General features: G+C 43.2%; 3 protein-coding genes across 5 annotated transcripts; 1 reads left to right on the top strand and 2 right to left on the bottom strand.

Annotated features, from left to right (window-relative positions):
* Window positions 1-943: 943 nt before the first annotated feature.
* Window positions 944-7,807, bottom strand: POLR2G (RNA polymerase II subunit G). Its single transcript, XM_072118445.1, has 8 exons — window positions 7,570-7,807; window positions 5,613-5,722; window positions 4,736-4,895; window positions 3,671-3,721; window positions 2,782-2,847; window positions 1,580-1,651; window positions 1,347-1,380; window positions 944-1,147 (listed from the first exon to the last, which is right to left on the bottom strand). The coding sequence occupies exons 1-8, from the start codon at window positions 7,579-7,581 to the stop codon at window positions 1,134-1,136; spliced, it is 519 nt and encodes a 172-aa protein (XP_071974546.1). The 5' UTR covers window positions 7,582-7,807; the 3' UTR covers window positions 944-1,133.
* ZBTB3 (zinc finger and BTB domain containing 3) lies at window positions 7,698-13,179 on the top strand. 3 transcript variants are annotated; one of them, XM_072118442.1, is made up of 3 exons: window positions 7,698-7,955; window positions 8,272-8,410; window positions 10,690-13,179. In XM_072118442.1, the coding sequence occupies exon 3, from the start codon at window positions 10,692-10,694 to the stop codon at window positions 12,798-12,800; it is 2,109 nt and encodes a 702-aa protein (XP_071974543.1). In that variant the 5' UTR covers window positions 7,698-7,955; window positions 8,272-8,410; window positions 10,690-10,691; the 3' UTR covers window positions 12,801-13,179. The 3 variants fall into 3 exon arrangements, with proteins under 3 accessions (XP_071974543.1, XP_071974544.1, XP_071974545.1); XM_072118443.1 differs by having other exon boundaries at window positions 7,698-8,018; XM_072118444.1 differs by lacking the exon at window positions 7,698-7,955 and adding an exon at window positions 8,073-8,175.
* A 1,561-nt stretch (window positions 13,180-14,740) lies between these two features.
* LOC140071124 (microtubule-associated protein 1 light chain 3 alpha-like) lies at window positions 14,741-20,113 on the bottom strand. Its single transcript, XM_072118447.1, has 4 exons — window positions 20,029-20,113; window positions 17,716-17,771; window positions 16,484-16,590; window positions 14,741-15,210 (listed from the first exon to the last, which is right to left on the bottom strand). Exons 1-4 carry the CDS (start codon window positions 20,096-20,098, stop codon window positions 15,051-15,053), a joined length of 393 nt encoding a protein of 130 aa, XP_071974548.1. The 5' UTR covers window positions 20,099-20,113; the 3' UTR covers window positions 14,741-15,050.
* Window positions 20,114-20,505: the final 392 nt, after the last annotated feature.

The following is a 20,505-nucleotide window of genomic DNA, read 5'->3' as shown; positions in this document are numbered from 1 at the left end:
CCTATACTTGGCCAGTGCCCGTCCATGCAAGTTTGCGGGGCCGTGGAAGATATGGGATGGCATGCAGTGTGGTATCCGTACTTGCTAGGTAACACAATAATGTGATGCTCCAAAGGGTTGGGACAAGCTAATTACATCATTTGGCAGCCTCCTTTTATTTGTTGAGAAGATGGCGTAGACTGCTGAGAAATGGACCAAAAAAAAAAAAAAAAAAAAAACACGTCCAATAAAGCCCTATGTTGTGTCCATATGAAAAATAGGTTTGTGTGCAACAGTGTCCTTGGAAGGGATTGGATTTTGATAGTAGATGTCCTTAAAAGAAAACCTACCATCACAATAAACCACTTCCCACCGTGACTGTGGACATCTTCTTATGATTGTTTTCTATGGCCTTCCTTCGAATATCAACTTTTAAAATTATGCTAATGAGCCTTTAGTGTGCTGGAGTGGTTACAGAGCCCCTCACAGTGCTGTAGCTTCACAGGATGTTACAATGAGCAGACAAGGTCTTCGCACCCCCTGCTGCTAGATTACACATTCATAGGTAGGATAGAGAAAGACAAGGGGGAGGTTGAGACATGTTCTGCTCATTGTAACAGCCTGCGAAGCTACAACACTCACTGGTTCTGTGGGTGTTACCAGATCCTTTCAGACTCATTAGCATGATTTTAAAAGTCTACTTAAGAAGGAAGGAGGCCATGGATAACAAATATAAGATCTCCGCAGTCACGGTGCCTGGATCTATGAGTAAGTGGCCACGGTTTATCATGATGGATTTTGATGGCAGATTTTCTTGAAGGGTACAAGCAACACTTATTAGTGACTTATGGTGTTCACTAGCAGACAGACTCCATACATCACTTGTCCCAGGAAACATAAGTAACTATAACAATTTTAGGTTCATAGTTCTAAAATTATGGAAATAAAAAACATAAATCACATGTCCTTTCATCCAATTTTTTAATAAAATAAGGTTCTGTTAAGAACAGAACTCGCATGTCCAAATATCTAAACCGATACAGTATCAATCCCAGCAGAATTATCACTAAAAGTGTTAACAGCAGCTGAAATACACAAACACAATATACAGAACATAACATAAACTTCATCCAAGTGCAAGAGGCAGAGTCACATCAGCTGACCAGACCTGGAGGAGAGAAGAAAGGAAAAGGTTAACCAGGAATCAGAAGTGATGGGGCTCTACTACTACAGATACTGCCATAATGGTGTAACCCACAGGGACCCCCATGGTCGCACACAAGTATAAGGCAGTGGTATATTCTGACACATATGAAAAATTTAAAAAAAAAAAAAATTCCTATGGTTAGTAGACATTTTGTACTTACCCAGATAGTCATCCATCAAGGAGCCAATAGCAAACTACAAAGGACAGAGAGAGTGTGAGTGTTATATACAAGCCACCAACATGTTCACAATACGGAGGATTCATCAATACTGGTGCAATGTACTGACTGAACCTATAACCCCCCCATTCTGTGTACTCCCAATCACACAAGGTTGTGAAATGGAATCAGTACAGAACTAAAAAATGATGCATAAAAATCCATATTGCACTTACTATGTCATTCTTGTCCACTCTGGTTCCAACTATTTTAAGGCGAATTTCGTCATCCTGCTGAATAACCACATCCTGCCCAATGACAAAGCACAAGTATTTACAGTATATCCTACTATCAAGGAGCAATCTTATAAAACAAACCATGGTCGGTCTGTGATTAATGTATCGTGCATTGTCGGGACAGGACTCCAAGCATCACAGTGATATTTAATGCAAGGAGTCCCTTCTTCCCTGCATCATGAGTTCTGCAGGGAAGGAGGGACTCCTTGAATCACATGTCACTATGATACTCCAATCCATTCTCTGATTGGTCCCGTCTGGTAGGAATAAAAGCTGTGATCAAAGGATAAACATATGGTCTTAGAGTCAGGGATGTCCTTGCACAATTATAAAATCTTTACAGACATCAGATTTGACATTTTATTTGGATATTGGTCCCAGTCTCAGTACAGGCAGTCCCCAGGTTACGTACAAGATAGGTTTCTCCTCAAGTTGAATTTGTATGCAAGTCGAAACTGTACATATTATAATTGTAATTCTGGACAAATTATTTTTTGCCCCAGTGACAATTGGATTTTCAAAATTTTTTGCTGTAATTGGACCAAGGATTATCAATAAAGCTTCATTACAGACACCGTACAGCTGATTATTGCAGTCTGGGAGTAAAGTAACATCCAGAGAGCTTCACCAGAGGTCACAGGGGGCAGAGAGGTCTGTCTGTAAGTATTGATTGTCTATAAGTCGGGTGTCCTTAAGTAGTGGACCGCATTTATATTCTATTTGGATGTATGTTTTTGTTTCAACCATATACCCTAGAAGACCATGACACAGTGGAAATGTTTAACCATGTATTTTTTTTTTATTGAATGATATAATATTGGTTATTAACATTGTCATCCCATCTCCAAACATGTGGCAGGTCTCACCTACAGGACAGGCTCTAAGACGGCGCTCTCCATTCATGGCTATGGGAGTTCCAGAAATAGCTGAAGCAGGCAGCCTGCCACAGACATGAAGCGGACAGAGTGCCACAGACATGAAGCGGACAGAGTGCCACAGACATGAAGCGGACAGAGTGCCACAGACATGAATGGACAGTGCCATCTTGGGAGTCAGGAGGAGAATACCCATTCCATATACATCCAGACAACATATATAGAAGAGATGATGCTTGTATAAATTATTAACATTGAGTCTCTTACCTCATCTACAGTCTTATAACATGGGGGGTTAGAATTTGGATCAAACTCCATTTCAGATGGGATGGACTGAAAAAATAAGAGAAACAAGGCAATGAAAGTTGTTCATTTACATAAAATGCTAGATACTCAAATAACTCCCTGGGACCTCCTCACTAAGGCTCTTTCCAAGCAGTGTGCTTCCTTACTAAGGGTGCACACAATTCTCTTAACAAATCTAACATTTGCTTTCATGCATTATGAACTAAACATACCATGAGAATGCTGTAGATACACTGATGCAGAAACATATCTTGTTTAATCCGTGAGCCAAGTGGTTTTACTGAAAATACAATTATAAATTATGATAACAAGGCTGTCTCTCCTGTGGCTTACCCCAATTATGCACTTCTCCAGTCCTTTCCTGCTTAGAATAGGTCATCTCTGTGTTGTCCCTGACAGGCAGAATTAATCAAATCACTGCACCATCCCCCAGCTTTGTATTGGTCTCCCAGCTCAGGTTGATAGGAGCTACTTGAACTGTCCAGACAGGACTTATGTATGTATGTGGCAGTTGTGTGTTTATGTAAGGCAACCAGCCTGCACCCAGCTTTCCCAAGGTCCGGAATTTTATATTAGTTTTTTCAGCAAAACCACTCAGTTCAGGGATTAAATAAGATGTTTCTGCATTAGTGTAGCTACAGCGTTCTCAAGGTAAGTTTGGTTTACAATGCATATAGACAACTGGTAGATTTCTGTCAATCCACCTGTATAATATGAAACTTGTCAGCAATCTTTCCAAGAAACAAACAGATTAAAACAAGCACTAGAATGAATATAGCATCTACTATAGCATCTAGCATCTACAGTAAACGACACCAGGTCCATTAACAGGTCAAATGAATATACGTACATGTCTAGAGATGAAACAAGACATAGGTCCGATCTCTGTGAATAAGCCAACCTAAAGATAAACAGAGGAAGAAAAATGAAATATATATTACATAGATCTCTAATATTTAATATCTCATATTTATTTGTTGAGGTTTAACATCTTATAATAAAGATTCCCATGGTGGGCATGAATGGCATGGCTGTGGATTTCTGATAAGATGTTGGGGATCTGAAACACCAGTGAACATGGCGTCTCTGGTTGCAGGATTTGTAATGGTGCCGATACATACTGCACCATTCTCACCAATGTCTTGTAAGGGGCTTGAATAGCCAAGTAGAGAGGTCAGTAGTGGATATGCCATAAGTGCCAATAATAATAATAATTCTTTATTTATATAGCGCACACAGATTACACAGCGCTGCACAAATCATGACAAATCGGTCCTTGTCCCCATGGGGCTCTAAACAACCTAACAGTATGTTTTTTGAAGTGTGGGAGGAAACCGGAGTACCCGGAGGAAACCCACGCAAACACGGAGAGAACATACAAACTCTTTGCAGATGTTGACCTGGGTGGGTTGAAAATGTCCCTCTAAAGGGGTTTTCCCCACAAAGCAAAGTTAGGGCCTATCTAACTTGCTGATCAGTGGGGGGTCTGTCCGACCCCTTGCTGCTCCTCGGACTAATTGATCTCCACGGAGCTGACGGAGTTTGGTGAGCGCTGTGCTCAGCAATCTCCGTCAGCTCCATAGAGATAAATGGAGTAGAATGGTCATGCGCGGCTGTCTGCTCCACTAATCTGACGGAGCGATCTGCGGGGTCTCAGTGTGGGAAACCCCCTTTGAAGTGGTTGTCCAGATTTCACCCGTGTGGAAAGTAGGAAGTTGGTAGTAGGACTGACCAGACTGGGTAGGGGAAAATCTTTAGTTTTTCATGGACATTGTATTTCTGTGTGCAGAGAGAGATATAGTTTTTCTTTTAAGCCCAGACAACCGCTTTCAGGTTTAGTGAGCATGTGTCAGTGTAACCATGCACTTTTTATTCTTTCCATGCATTACATTTTGCTTGTGGTTTGTGCACTCACCTTGTTAACTTGGGTAACAACAGCATCTACTACTTCTCCCTTAAAGGGACGGAAAACAATAGCCTTATATTTCACTGGATACAGCACAAAGCCTCTCCCAGGCTGGATAACACCAGCACCAATATTGTCAATAGTGGTGACTGCAATCACAAAACCGTACCTGAGAAAGAGAGGAAAGAGTTGTGAATATCACATGAAGAGCCTAAAGCTAATAACCTATCACTACTTTAGAGGTTCTGGTCCTAAATGCGCATCCAACCTCTGGCCTACAAGTGTCCATATGAAAAGGAGTGCTGCACATAATCTGTGATGCATGTATTAACTGGAGTGCCGCTCGGGGACCCACACCAGCCCTCTACTGTTAATGAGGCATAAAAGAGAACCTGTCACAAGCCTTTTTTTTTGGCTGCCCCATGTCCCCATAGAGAATAGTGTACACATTGCCAAAAACTGTTTTTACAATAAAACTGTAATATTCCAAATAAAAAGAAAAGTTAGAGAAGTTAGAAGTTTAGCAGCTGGCCAGTGAAAAGTTGCTCCCACCCCGTCATGCATCTATTTCAAATAAACACCCATATCCTTCCTATTTGTAAAATAGACGCATGACGGAGTGGTTTCCCAAGAAATGGGGGGGCACTCCTCACTGGCCACTCCCCTAGGACAGGGGGGGGGGGGGGGGGGGGGGGTCCGGGAATAAAAAAGGCTCCTGGTTACAGGTTCCCTTTAACAGTGCTGCCATTGTTATGGTCCCTGCACCCCACGTTATTGGAAACTTATCCCACATCCAAAGGATTAGTGAGGAATATATGTAGTGGAACAGGTGGAAACTGCTCCAAAAGTAACATATCCCATTTTCAGCAACTCATGAAGCACTTACTTGCCAGTACATGTCCCCTCCACCTCAGTAAAAAGCTTTTGTTTTACTGTATTGAGAAGGTTCGGCCCAAAATATCTTGGATGCAGCAGAATTTCATGTTCCAAGGAGATCTATAGATAAATGACAAATATGGAGAAATGTTTAATAATGCATATTCTTCCCTTCAGCCGCCCTAGACAATAGCATTTCATTACCAATTTACTTCTCTATACCTTAGAACCAAGAGAAAATGGACCAGTCAAATATCAGATCATTTTGTTCCTGCGATGATAAAACTACGGCAATTTGTCAGAAGAGAGATACTGGCTGTAGATACGCACATGCTGTGTTCAGGACTTACTGTAATTTAGTATCTACTCCGCAGTGCTAAGTTATATGAACAGAGATTGGGCTCCATTCACACCTGCATCAAACCTTCCTTCGCAGAAGGAAGATCAGAATTCATATGGATAACAGACACTGTAATAAAGAGGAGGATACTTTATGGTCACCTTGACCTCAGGAAAGGGGGTCCATCTCCCCCTGTTCTCAAGAGGTGGTATCCACATCCACCATGTATTTAGGACTTATCCTAAACTACACAGATGGAGAAACTCTTTAGGTTTTCCTTGGGTCTTTTATACCTGGAGACACATTGTCTTTGACTGATGATATGAAGCTACAGATCCTTTCATATAACATGTAGATGATGCATATTGTCCTTTACATGTGCATCTCCAGTGGTCAGACCTATTGTTCATGCTACTAGTTAGCATCTGTAAGAGTTACCTGCCACACTCAGACGTATAGATGTTATAATCAGTGGAGACAATAAGCTCCCTGCATACTGATTAGATTTAAGTTTTTTTTCTATGACTGAGCCAAGGCTGGGAAAAAAAAAACTAAATAAAAGCTGCTCCTGGCCCTCAGGACAACAAAGTGATGTACCATGGCCTGAAGCCGGAACTGGGTACTGCGACTCCCTCCCCACAATACAAGTTTTCAGCACTACATCTGACTGTAGTAGGGTAACTCCGCTTCCTTTATTTTACACCCCTTAAACATTTTCCAGATCCCTGAAAAATCCCTTTTAGTTTCTTCAGCCATGCAACCATACCCAAGGTCCATCCATCTATAAGTCACATGTAGAGAGGAGTTACCCAATGGTCGCCATATGGACGCCAGAGCCGAATATATTGCAAAATTTATGGCTGAACAGCCTATCAATTCGCAAATAAGTCGTCCATTCATCTCTACTTCTATTTTATATAATAGGGGTAGCTTTATGCATATAACATATATTCTGAAGCTCTAACCTGGATTTCTAATATCAGTTGCTAGATTATTGAATTTTGACCAGAAAGACCCCACAGAAAAGGGTTCTCTCCCATTACAACAAGCCCAAAGCTATGAAAGTAATTCCCATGCCAGGTACAGTCCCTCAGACCCAGTGTTTATGCTATACCCCTTTAGGGGCAGCCAGCAGCCATGGATGACCCCCTTTAGGGGCAGCCAGCAGCCATGGATGACCCCCTTTAGGGGCAGCCAGCAGCCATGGATGACCCCCTTTAGGGGCAGCCAGCAGCCATGGATGACCCCCTTTAGGGGCAGCCAGCAGCCATGGATGACCCCCTTTAGGGGCAGCCAGCAGCCATGGATGACCCCCTTTAGGGGCAGCCAGCAGCCATGGATGACCCCCTTTAGGGGCAGCCAGCAGCCATGGATGACCCCCTTTAGGGGCAGTCAGTTGGTAGCAATGGATCACCCCTTTAAGAGACATTGGCTTTGTTACCTAGGGAGACTACCTGGTAACAACCTACCTTCCTAACTTATATGATTTGTCCAGATCTAAACCCCAGTATAACCCCGAGTGGTATCCTCCATTTCTCACAGCCGGAGACAGGACAGTGCAGCACTGAGCTTATCCTCTTGTGATCGCCTATAGGAACCATCATTATATGTTACATTACATACTCACATGATAAAACATAGCGCACGGCGACCTCTCTTCCACAGCGTGTAACCCAAGGAAATGCTTCTCTGTTCACTTGTCCGTACGATAAAGCTTGTTCAAAATAGGCGTTTGCAGGGCGGAGTTTCCGGTCTTTCCCGGAAGTGACGTAGAAGCGGTAACGTACACCGTCTCTAGGCCTTCTTCCGCTGTACTGTAAACAACATACGCTGGTTCGCACACTGGTCAAGACGGACATTGGACGTTTATGTTTTCCGATTACGGATACAGCCCCTAAACACGTCTTCTCTGAACTTCTTGTTCATGATTGGCTGGAAATCTTATCAATCACGTGTTTTACTGACCAATCAGCGTGGCAGGAGGCGGGTTTTTGCAAGGCTTGCTTTGTGCAGGTGAGAGGCAGAGCAGAGATCACATGACTCTCAATTAAATACTGTATTATCGGTAATCATTAGGTAAGGTCTGAGCTAAAGAATAGGGAAAAACCTAAAAATAAGACATTTAGGTCAGGGCTATGACGTCATTGGGCTGTAGGTAGCACATAACATGTCTGTGTGACTGGGGGCAGTGCCTCTTGTTGTACTTGTCATTACATTGGCTTCTGTGTAGTGTGTAGGGTGATGTATATGGTTATATTAGCTGACACCTATAATAATACTGCCACATCTGCTGATTTATATGACTTATATGCTGTGTATTTATGTGCAGGTGGAGCACGCACCTCCAGGAGGATGAGGCCGAGTCCCAAACCCCAGCCAGTCGCACCAGGAAGCCTCCAGCAAGGAACAAGAGACGCTCTATAAGCAGATTGTGACCTTAACTTCTCTATATATAGGATATTGTGCAGGTAAGTCGTTATGTAACGGGTCACGTGACTTGACTGACTGAACGCCTGCGCAAATGTCATAGGCAAGGTAGACATCAGCTGCACCCAAGTAGGGTAGTGCGATGGTCTGCAACCTGTGCTGAAACCACAGGAGTGCAGCTCATTAAAATGGATTCTGTTAGGAGAATTTAGGACCAGAAGTAGTGGCCAACCTGTTATGCAGAGCAGCGACAGGATCACAGCCATGTCCTTCTATATTCTGGTGGGGGTTGAGGATTATGCAGAAAAAGCTGGATACAAATGACAAGGATGGAGAAGAGTCACGCCGAGATGTCCCTTCATGACCCATAGTCCAGCTGCAATCATCACAAGTCTAGAGGGCAATGGGTTTTTCAGAACACATTCCCATTCTGGCTCCCGGTTCCTGCATTGCTCTGGTACTTCCGAATTTCAGACTTTGGTGCCAATAAGTGGCCTGCTCGGACCACAAGGCCAAACTTCCTTTTACCAGATAATGTCACTTTTGCTTGTCCAAGAAGACCACTTATTAACTACTCAAAACTTTTGTTCAGACTCTGGCCCGAAAACTGACCAACACCAGAGACAGAATGGGATAACTATGACAATTTTTGTTCCCCCACCCTAGTCCCACGAAATCGGAAAACCACTTTAAGATTATGTCTTTATGTCTATGGGATATTTGTCAAGCCAGGCGGGGACATCCCAGTGTGACCTTCCACCACCCTCCTGACACCTTGGGTCAGTTATACATGCTTTTCTATTTTACTTGGCAATCCTGAATCCATGAGAATATTGAAGGATATGACTGTTATCCTGACACCTTCCTGGATAACAAGTTGGTAGAAGTTTTTGGGGTTAAATCCGCACGACCAGTGCCCTTTAAGAGTTTATGAGGATGACAATGGTTTGTTTATTTTATTGATGCTATTGAATGGAGCAGCAATGTGCTCCATTTGAACTCTCCTTATCCCCAATGTTTTGGCTAGGGAGATATGGGTCCCCCTATTCTGGGGATCAATAGGGGTCCTGCTGGTTAGATCCAATCTGATCTTGCATTTATTAAGTAGGCAGTGGATATGTGATTATTACTTCTGACTAGAAATCCCTTTCTGCACATAGTAATAGTTATAATTCTTTTGATTTCAAGTGCTATTTTTGTCAAAGTGTGTATAGTGATTAAAGGGACACCCCAGCTAAAACATAGCATTCCCATGCGATCTATTATAGTATTTGAGGTGTAAGTCTCTCAATAATCCCTTTTTTAGGGGGAGGCTATTTATTTTTCTATGTATAACATTAAGTTGTTTGTAGCAGCAGTGTTAATCTGCCTCTGTAGACACGCTTGCTGTAATTAAATTTGTGGAATTCTGTTGGTTACTTATTAAAGGTATCAAGTCATCCTGTATGATGGGCCATACTACACAAGGGGACACTCCTTTCATAGATAATAATTAAACAGATTCCTGTCACATAGATATAAATGAGATGCTTGTAGCTCAGCCTCCCTGACTGTATACTTGTTTGATCTCAGTATCTTTAAGATTGTATAGATCAAGATGATAATTGTAGTGAACCCCAAGCTAGCAGAAATGCTTTGGTATCTGGAAAATAAGGGGAAATGTCAAAATCAAGATAGGGTCTGCACTGCTTAAAGTAAGTGTGGTATGTATAAATGAAGTGCAGAGTGTTGTGTATATATAGTTGGGCCTGGGGTGCCACGAGGAAAAGTTGTGTTTAGACTGGTTGTCTTCCTGAAAGATTACAAGAAAAGGTTGATGGGCTGCAGTCACATTTAAATTCTGTGCTACCTGTTATTTTTACATTACTTTGCAGCTATCCCCATAAGCCACTGTATATCCACCGCATGTGAACATACAAGACATTCTAGAATACAATTATCTGAGTTCTCTCTTGTAATGAACTTAAATGGGTTGTGAAAGTGATGACACTTATCCAGACATATTCCCTTTGTTCCTCATTCTGTTAAAAGTTAATGAACTGCAGGTATGTACCCAGAGCACAAGGTCTCTCTTCTGTGGTGCACTTCACAGGATATAAAGTCCTGGAGGTCCCAGTGATCAGACACTTAACCCCTATTTTGTGGCACAATCTTGTTAAATATTCCCAATGAAGGATTCCATCCCATATCTACAAACAGGAACCATATAGGGAATAGTTACTTTTCTAGAATGATGTTTTAATTAAAAGTCAAGCTTTAATACAATGCAATTTTATTATTTCTCATTAATTATTGTGGGGTTTTTTTGTTTTTTTTGTAGCCATGGAGTTCCCAGATCACAGTCGTCGTATCCTGCACAGCCTCAGAGAGCAGCAGTCTCAGGGTTTCCTTTGTGATTGTCAAGTGTCAGTAGGCACTGCCCGCTTCCTGGCCCACCGTTCCGTCCTGGCGTCATGCAGCCCATTTTTCCACATGTCATGCAGGGAGCGACCGGACATCCAAGAACTTACACTCAACAACCAGATTGTCACAGCTCCAGCATTCTCTTTGCTCCTCAGCTTTATGTACTGCGGAAGACTCAGTTTCCAAGAGGCACCTGCTGAAGACGTGCTGGCAGCTGCTAGCTATTTGCACATGGATGAAGTGGTAAGGGTGTGCAAGAAAAGATTACAAGGGCGGGCACCCGCTGAAGCAGACAGCACACGTCGAGAGGAAGAAGGTGGAACAAGCTACTTGGGATTAGCAGATAATAATGGAGATACGAAACAAGAGGAAATAGAGGAAAGTCATACAGATGAGAAAAGTTTTCATTATCAAGGGCAAGAAACCGCAGTAAATGGGCAGCGGGCATCAGGGAGTATCATGTACAATTTACAGGAGGTGGCAGGGAGCAATAGATATCAGAGAATTCAGGACACACCAGCAACTAGTCAGAAGTTACTAACCAGTATAAAATGTCAGAGTCCTGAAGAGTCGGGCAGAGTTGCGAGTGTATCTAGATTTGAGGTACAAGCCATGACGGAGAGTGGACAGGCCGTAACGGGCAGTTCTAGATTTGAGCTGCACCAAGGAGCAGGTAGTAGTGAAGCCGTCTCTGGTAGCATCAAGTGTCAGGTTCAGCAGGCACCAGGAAACAACCAGGAGGTTGCTGGGAGCTCTAGGTTTGAGATGCAAGGCATGGCAAATCGGGAACAGGTTGAAGAGGCTGGAAGATGTTCTGTCCAGGAAGCAGTTGAAAGTACGCCCATGCCATCTAATCTGAGATTCTCCCTACAGAATCAAGAAACGGGGTCAGGTGGGCACACAGGGCTTGCTAGGAACTCCCCAAAGAGGCAAGAGCCAGCTGGAAGTACACAGGGTAATGGAAGTTCTCGATACCTGGCACAGGATACTGTAGGCGTTGGTACCCAGTCCTTAACTCCTTCTAGGTACTCTTTACAATCACACGATGAAGCTGGTACAACGTTACCAGGGGTAGGAAACTCCAGATTTTCTGTGCAGTCTCAGGAACTCACTGGGAACATTTTTGCAGTGCAAGGTACAGTCCGATATTCACTACAGAGCCCAGAACTGGCGGGCAACAGCTTGACACAGTCGGGTCCTTCTTCTAGATTTTCTGTACAAGAACCCACAGGCAGCAGCACACAGGCAGCACCAATGCGTGCCAGATATAACTTGCAAATACAGGAGCCCACAGCTAGTACCGCCACACCCGGGCCATCTCGATGCTTTCTACAGAGTCCAGAGTCTGCCACTAATACTCTGGCAGTGCCAGGGACATCAAGATACTCGTTGCATAGTCCTGAGTCTCCTGCTGCCAAGAAGGAAGAGAGAGAATGCACCAAGTCTGAGTTGACGGTCACCACCACTACTCAGCCGGGCATGGAGACGGCAGCAGCACCTAGCCCATGTAGCTCCACTGGCAGCGAGGGGCAGCCCGCTCCTGGTGTTGCCGTAAAGATCGAGGCCATAGTAATATCTGATGAAGAGTGTGAGAGAGCAGTGGGGATATTTAAAAGGCACGGATATGATGAAGAGGAGGAAGGAGAAGAAGAATCTGGGTATGTGCCTTACCATATGATTGCTGTGCCAGGTGGGCACCACCCCAACTATGGTGGCATTTTGCCTCCTTCCATCCACCCAGAGGGTATGTACTTACAGGATTTTGAAGGACACCCAGGCTTTCCTCTTTTCCCTGAAGACGTGCCCACCTGTAAAACATGTGGCAAGACCTTCTCCTGTTCCTACACCCTTCGTCGGCATGCTACAGTGCACACACGTGAACGCCCCTACGAGTGCCGCTACTGCTTGCGCAGCTATACGCAAAGCGGAGACTTATACAGACATATCCGCAAGGCACACAGTCAACAGGAACCAGGCACCAAAAAACCCAAGGTGGACATGGAGCCTACACCCCAAAACTTGCCTTAAAATGTTGGAGGATCACATTACATGACATGTATCTGATGGTGAACTTTATTTTATGAACTTTTGAGCAATCAGAACTTATGAGGAGAGCTGCGTCCTTTGTGGCTCTCCTTTCTATCCCTACGGAGGGTCTCTATTGTTTTAATTTATTGACCTTAATATTGTGGGTTTTTCTTGCGTCTAAAATTGAGTCTAAACTTTTCTCAGTCACTAAAGTGAGATGGCTGTAAGATATTGTAAGATGTCTAAGTATGGGCTTTTTAAATGAATAATGTGCTTTGAGGAGGTTGTGCGCTGCTCTGTGCTCTGATATTCTGGTATGTCAGTGGTGTCCTTACAAGAGTAACTGCTCATGCCTCATTAAATTGTCTCCCCTAATGAATGAGCCTCCATATGTGTAAATTCTGGACAACCATGCAGTCCATTCATCTGTTGTGTTTCTGTATCCTGACTGTAACATCTAATGCTGTAAGTTTCTGAAATACCACCGCTATACTCTGCCCTACTGACATGAAGCTCTGAATACAATAGAAATGCATCATACAAGCACAAAGCATCATACATTACCACAACGCTGATCACTGTATGAGTAATATTGAATTTTGACCCATGTGCTCTAACAGCAAAACCACAGACTATCCTCTGCTTTATTGTGAATCCAAAAGACATGTCAATTCAATGTACGCCAAATTTTGACACGCTGGGACATTGTTAGGTCCATTAAATGCGGACAAAGTGAACATGCTCAAATCTGCCCTTTTACGTTAAAAGGGTTGTCCGGGGGTTGGAAAACATATAACTGCTTCCTTAAAAAAAAACAGCTCCATGGTTTGGTATGGTGGGATTACAAATAATCTGCAATGCTGACACCAACCATGGTTATGAGTGGTGGTATTAAAAAGCTCTTGTGTAACTCAACTGCGGGACAATCCCTTTATCGTTCAAATGGCAAAGGTGGCCATGGATAACAAATATAGGAGGATTACCCCAGTCATGGTGCCTGGATCTATGAGTAATTGCCCCTGGTTTATCATAATGGATTTAATACTAGATTTCCTATAAAAATTGGCAGCTTGATACAATGGGTACAGATTACAATAGACAGTAAATAGTACTTTGGAAACATGTTTTTAAATATTCCGTATATGCGTTGGTTACAAAAATATTGACTGAAGTCCTGGGGGTTGTGCTTTCCAAAAGGATAATGTTTGGTTTCTAGTTTGAATCCTGCACCGGCCTCTATTACAGATTCCACTTGTGACCTAGGGTTAGGCTGCATTCACACAAACGTATGCCCACTGGGCCGAAGGCAGGCATGCGTCCGGCGCTATGAAGAGGAGGAGGGGTGACCCCTCCCCTCGCCACGGCTATTTAACACGGGGGAACACAGGACATGTCCTATCTTTTTCCCGTGTACGGACCGGTACGGTGCCGTGACCGTTGCCATCTATGATATTGTGAATGGGGCCTTAATCCCGAGATGCACAATGAGCCGAGAGGCTGCGAAATCTATTTCACAAAATGTTTATCTACATTCATTGGTCTGTATGAGGATGTTATCGGTCAGCGCTGCGATCAAACATTGTAACCAAAAGGAAATAATAAGGGCAAATATCATGGTGCATAAATCACATGTGGATAATAGTAAAAAGAAAAAAGTCACAACAAGTTGATATTATTGAGGTTTTATATTATTTGAATTCTGTAAATGTTACAGCCATACCGTATATGGTATATATTTTAGAAGATACACAAATGCAGGAAGACCAATCTTATTCTGTACGTGGTCCTGACGAAGCCACTATTCCTCTTCTAGTGGGAGGCGGCTTTCATCATGAAAAATGTGTAATGCGTAGAAGGATAACGCTGGAGATTTAAGCAGCTGTTTTGGTTTGTTGCATCATGTAAAAGCCTCTGCGCCGCTCATTTTGCTTTTCAGGCAAGTATAGCCAGTACCCTCTCACATGGATCACCTACTTGTCCAAGATTATAATATCACTATACTATGACATATAATAAATTATTACAGACATTTCTTTATAGCAATAAGAAGATAACTTTGCTGTATTTTCTATGCACTACTACCTTGAGGGACAAAGGATGTAATATCTATTATCACACCCCTAAGGATTGTTATTGCTCCACTGCTCCTTGGTACCGCCCCCGCAGAGCTGGTGAGAGCATGTAGGTCTGCTCGGCCTAGATCTACTTCTAGAGCAACTCGTATTATTCAATAATTACATGAAGAAAATGTCAGCCAAATACTTCATGTGACCTGTAAGTCACGTATAGAAAGCCATCCTGATCTCTGTGATCTGTGTAAACTTCCAGTATGGTCATCGATAAGCTTGGCATCTGACGTTCATTGACCAGTACACAGAGGGAATGTGATGGAGGCAAAGAGAGTCTGCACCTGTGTAGACAGAAGACAAATATTCTGTATATCTGAAAATTACAAAATAATAAAAAAAGAATGTACAATGTACAAAACATGTACAATTACAGTGAGAAAATAAATTCCTCTATTTTAGTATTGGAAACTCAACTGTCCATGAATGTTAGCTGGACCAGACCATTATCTTAAGCATATTTGATGCCTGGTGGATGGTCTTTTGGTAGAGGAGAAAAGCCACCAACAGAGATGCCTGACATAAGCTTGTTATGCTATATCCTTTTAAGATTATTACACACTTATATTATACATATTACATTATACCATATACACTTGGCCATACTGAGAATGCATATAAATGGCAAGGTCAAGAGGAATAGATAACCTGTGTCTGGCCTATGTATATTAAAAGTCTGTTCACCACCTATAAGCACAAGCATTCCCTCAATGAGATAAGAGAATTTCTCAAAAATGGGAGTTATGTCCAAATCTTGCCACAGAACCATGGTATCATCCAATTTATCTAGCCAAGTCCATGGTCAGGGACTTACGATGAGAGAAATGGGAAAAGTTTGGGGCTCTGTGGTAACTTCCTGGAGCCTTATATGGCATGTTGCCTTTTCCCTCAAAAAGTAGCTTCCCTCCTGGAGTCCTGAATCAGGTCCTCCCACTCCCTGATTTCCAGGGCACCGCCTGGAGCTCTGAGATCTGCACCTCTAAGGCTGGGGCACACGTGGCGTTTTGAACCCGTCTTTGGGCCGTTTTTAAGCATTTGAAAAACGCATGCGTTTTTTGAAAACGCATCCATTTTCGACCAGTTTTTATTAAGAAAATTGGTAAAACCGGTTAAAAACGGCCCAAAAACGGGTTCAAATGGCCGGCGGCCAAAAATAGTGCCAGGCCTCGACCGAAAGGGCCCCTAGGAGGTTGTTTGCGGCTTCCATGACTCTTGGAACTTTGGTATCACATGTCTCCAGGAAATCACATTAATTCAATCCAATGCGCATGTAATTGTCACATGTTATATGTGATCAATTAAGAAAAAAAGTCAGGGTGCAGTCACACGTTCAGTTTTTTAGAGGCAGTTTTTGATGCCCAAACCTGGAATGGAGTAAAAGTAGGAGGAGGAGCGTCACCTTTTAATTATTTGTCTCAAGCCATTATCCTCCACACCTGCTCCAAAAACTGCATCTGAAAAACTGAACGTGTGACCGCACCCTCAATGGGATTCATTAGAACTTGAATTACAATGTGAACAGAGGCATGGATTAAGATCCTGGACAACTCTGCTTACCTTATCATACTGACAAATTGCCCCATAGTAATTTCTGGGGGCACAAGAAATTTGATCTTCTGAAGAGGAGGAAGCTGTTTTTCCCGATGACTTCTCTCTACTATAACCTGAAAAAAAGTTTGTCTGATTTACTACATATATATCAAAATAAAAGAATCAGTATTGCACTAATAGGGGTATTTTTATGAATAATGTTTAGCTACCACAGGTTCTCAAACCCCTGTTGCTCTTTCCTGCATGACCACAGTGGGGCGCACTTCACTGGAGCAGCAGTCCAATGTGAATACTGCAGTTTTATTCACAGTCCTTGGGACAAAGCCTGACAACAGGAATTTAATGGAGCAACAGGCAGGGGGTGAACCTAAACTCTCTGCTGCAAGCTTTAGAATGGCGCCCCCTCTGCCCTATTCAGTAGTAATATATCAGGTAATTTATGTAGTTAGTGGGTTCTCCATGCTGCTTCTCACACCCATGCTGACATCAGGGTTGAAAAGACAATGGGGGTCATTTATTAAGGGCCCAATTCGCGTTTTTCCCGACGTGTTACCCGAATATTTCCGATTTGCGCCGATTTTCCCTGAATTGCCCCGGGTTTTTGGCGCACGCGATCGGATTGTGGCGCATCGGCACCGGCGTGCACGCAATGGAAATCGTGGGGCTTGGCCGAACAAAAACCCGACGGATTCGGATTAAAAAAAAAAAAGTGTCGCTGGACACGTGCTTACCTTCACGAGGAATAGGATCGTGAACTCCGACGGACTTCAGCGCAGCAGCGACACCTGGTGTTGGAGGAACTGCCTTTGTGAATCGCTGGAAGACCCGAATCCACCGCAGAGAACGCACCGCTGGATCGCGAATGGACCGGGTAAGTAAATCTGCCCCACTTTTTTTAAACTACAGGTCCTGCTTTGTATGAGATAACTCCGCGTCTAATCCTATCCCCCCATTTTGTAGCAGGTTGTGTGGCCTGAGGCAAGAAACACTCAATCAATTTAATCTCCTAATTATTATTTCACTCATCCCTGTTAGAAATGGGGGGCTCATTACTCCCTTTTATAGTAATCCCCCTTCAGACATTTATCAATGAATAATGTGTGATATTCAATCTTCCAGGATACTTTGTGTTACAATACAAGATCTCTTATCTTGTATTTATTATAATATTATAGTATTTGTACACAGTCACGGCTTTAGAAAATCAGAAACATAAAATGCAAAAAATTGTGACGTACCGGGATCTTGCAGGGATATCTGCTCTTTACTCTATTGACTTCATGAATGCGACTGTCTAGAAGAAAATAGTATCACACACTTAGATAAATATAAATTTACATAGTTTCTATGGCACTTATATTGAAGGGTTTGTCCAGAGATTGAAAAACACCGGACCTTTCCTGACCACGGGTAGTGTCTGCTATTGCAAATAAGCTCCATTATTTTCTAATTTCTTATATGTCTAGCTGGACATGAGGCTACATGTCGCGGCTACTCCACACCCCAGTAGCCTCTTTGCCCCTCCTACCCTGACATCTTCAGCACACATCTCCTCGTAGCTGCGCACCCTCGTCCGAGAAACCAGCATTCTGCACATGCGCAGAATGCAGGCCTGCGGCTGCGCGGCCACTGCTCCGAAGCCAGAGCTACTGTGCATGCGCAGAACTCCGGCTTCTAGGACGAGGGCGCGCAGCTACGAGGAGCTGCGCACCGAAAATGACAGGGTAGGAGGGGCAAAGTGGCTACTGGAGTGTGGAGTAGCCGCGACGTGGAGACTCATCTCCGACTACTCCACGCCCCAGTAGCCGCTTTTGAAAATGTACATATTAGGGCAATAAAGATTTGAAAAAGATAGAGGGGACGTGAGGATTAGCTCTAAAAAGGGCTATCCTCACATCCCATACATGCACCTACCACCCGTTATACCTTTTATAGGTCGTATCATGGTGGTAGTTTCCCTTTAACAACTCCTTGGAGGGGGACACTTAGAAGATAGTCAATGAGAATGAGAATGAATAGACTTTACTGAAAGAACCTGAAGAGTTCATGCAAACTGAATGAAAATTGTTACCTGTTAGTAATATATTGATATATGCATACAAAGACATCCTCAACCTGTCCCCTCCAGACATCTTTGACCTAATCAGCCAATGCCGTGTCACACATTACCACTGATCCTCACAGGACCTTCTGCTTTACACCCCTACTATCCGCTCTTTTTAGGACTTCTCTCGTGCTTCCCCAATACTCTGGAACAGCCTACCAAAACATATCAGACTGTCCCCCACCTTCCAAACCTTCAAACGTAACCTTCAAACCCATTTACAACATGTAGTAATCCGATAGCTATGCTTCTTCACTTTGTTACCATCTATCCTCCCATATAGATTGTGAGCCCACATGGACAGGGTCTAGAACAATGTATTGTTCTATCCTTTGTACTTCCATTTGTTCTCTTCTTAATCTATGTTAACCACTTATCGAATGGACAGCATCATCGGATTAATGGTGTTCTAAAAATAAATAATAGTAATAATATGTTGTAAGTCAATGTCCCACCCTTTATAAAGCCTTATAAAACCAGAAACATCCACCAGTACACAGTTGGGTTGGATGTCTATGCAGTAGCGGATTAGGGGGCCTTCTAGGGGGCCCATGGTCATCCAAATCACCCACCAAATTTTATACTGAGAATGATCTTCACCCATATAATCCTTATACATCTGTTCTTCCCCCCAATACACATGTACATAAGAGCCATTTCAGGACCTTTGACGGTCCTCCAAAGGTCCTGAAACTGTAGCTTGATTCTAGTGCCTTATGTAGGAAGTGATTCCAGACTTGTAGGGACTATAATATTCATACATCCCAGGGCCCATGGGAGTCTTAATTCACTCCCCTGTCCATGTCAGATGCCTATGTGGTAACTTTTGGAAGTTATTGATTGCTTCGATCCCTTCGAAGATCCAACTCTAATATTGTGTTTTTAAAATAGAAAATGTCCTCCAAAACCTACACTGGAGGACTTTCTAATATGTATGTGGAGTCCTCCAGACTCATCCATGACAGATGATGATGGGGGATGAAAAGGATTACAAATGTAAAATACCCGATTGTTTAGTTCTACCTGGAGCAGGTTACTTTACCCTCTTCATTATAAACACACATGTGGTAGGTATTTTTGGAATAGCTGTCCATCACATGAGCTTTTGGCCGGCATCTATTGAAGTTGTATAGACGTCTTTAGTTATAGCCCGGGGCAGTAATACTGTTTACAGTAAACATCACCCGGATTACAGTGAATAGTTTCCTCTACATATAGGAGTAAATTAGTGTTTTGGGTGCATTTTGGATAGGCAAATCTGAAGTCGTAAAGTTGACCACACCTGGATCCGACTCCAAACTTAGCAGAATAATTTAGGAACTAATTAAATTGTGCTTTTGGGTGACCTATCGGGTCAAACGCACCTACTTTGATCTAACAATCACCCTAATAAAAATGACTGATTGCACCTGCTACAGAAGCCATGCCCGTGTTGCCATGCTCTTACCTAGGCGTTTCCTCTGCTTGAAGGATGTGGTGTGTAGTTCCAGGCTGGTGCTGTTCATTAGAGGGGGCATCGTCACTGTGTGTGGCCTCGGTCTCCTGTGTGAACCTACCCCTTATTGCCCACATTATATAAGTAGCAAGCAGCTGGAACCAGTTAGATCTGGCAGCTCCCACCCATTCTGTGTTAGCTCCAGGAATGCCTGAATTGCCCCCCACATGTCACACCCAGCTGTAGACCTGACCTCAGCTCCTTCACTGCTGTGTGACACCCAGCGCCGAAGATTTACAGGACATTCTGTATCATGCAAAACTGCAGAGAGTACAATTACTGGAAGCCCTCAAATATCACACGTAACTAATGCAGAGAGGAAGAAAATCTCTCCTATATGGTATCATAGGTGTATAGATGAGTGTATACGTCAAATATTCTCTGACGGCTGAGTAATAGTGATCAAATAGTGAAGTGCGAACAAGACCT

This window comes from Engystomops pustulosus, chromosome 7 (assembly GCF_040894005.1).
Source record: "Engystomops pustulosus chromosome 7, aEngPut4.maternal, whole genome shotgun sequence".
Classification (NCBI taxonomy): Eukaryota; Metazoa; Chordata; class Amphibia; order Anura; family Leptodactylidae; genus Engystomops; species Engystomops pustulosus.
Note: the sequence above shows the minus strand (reverse complement) of the source record. Positions and strands in the feature narration are given on the sequence as shown.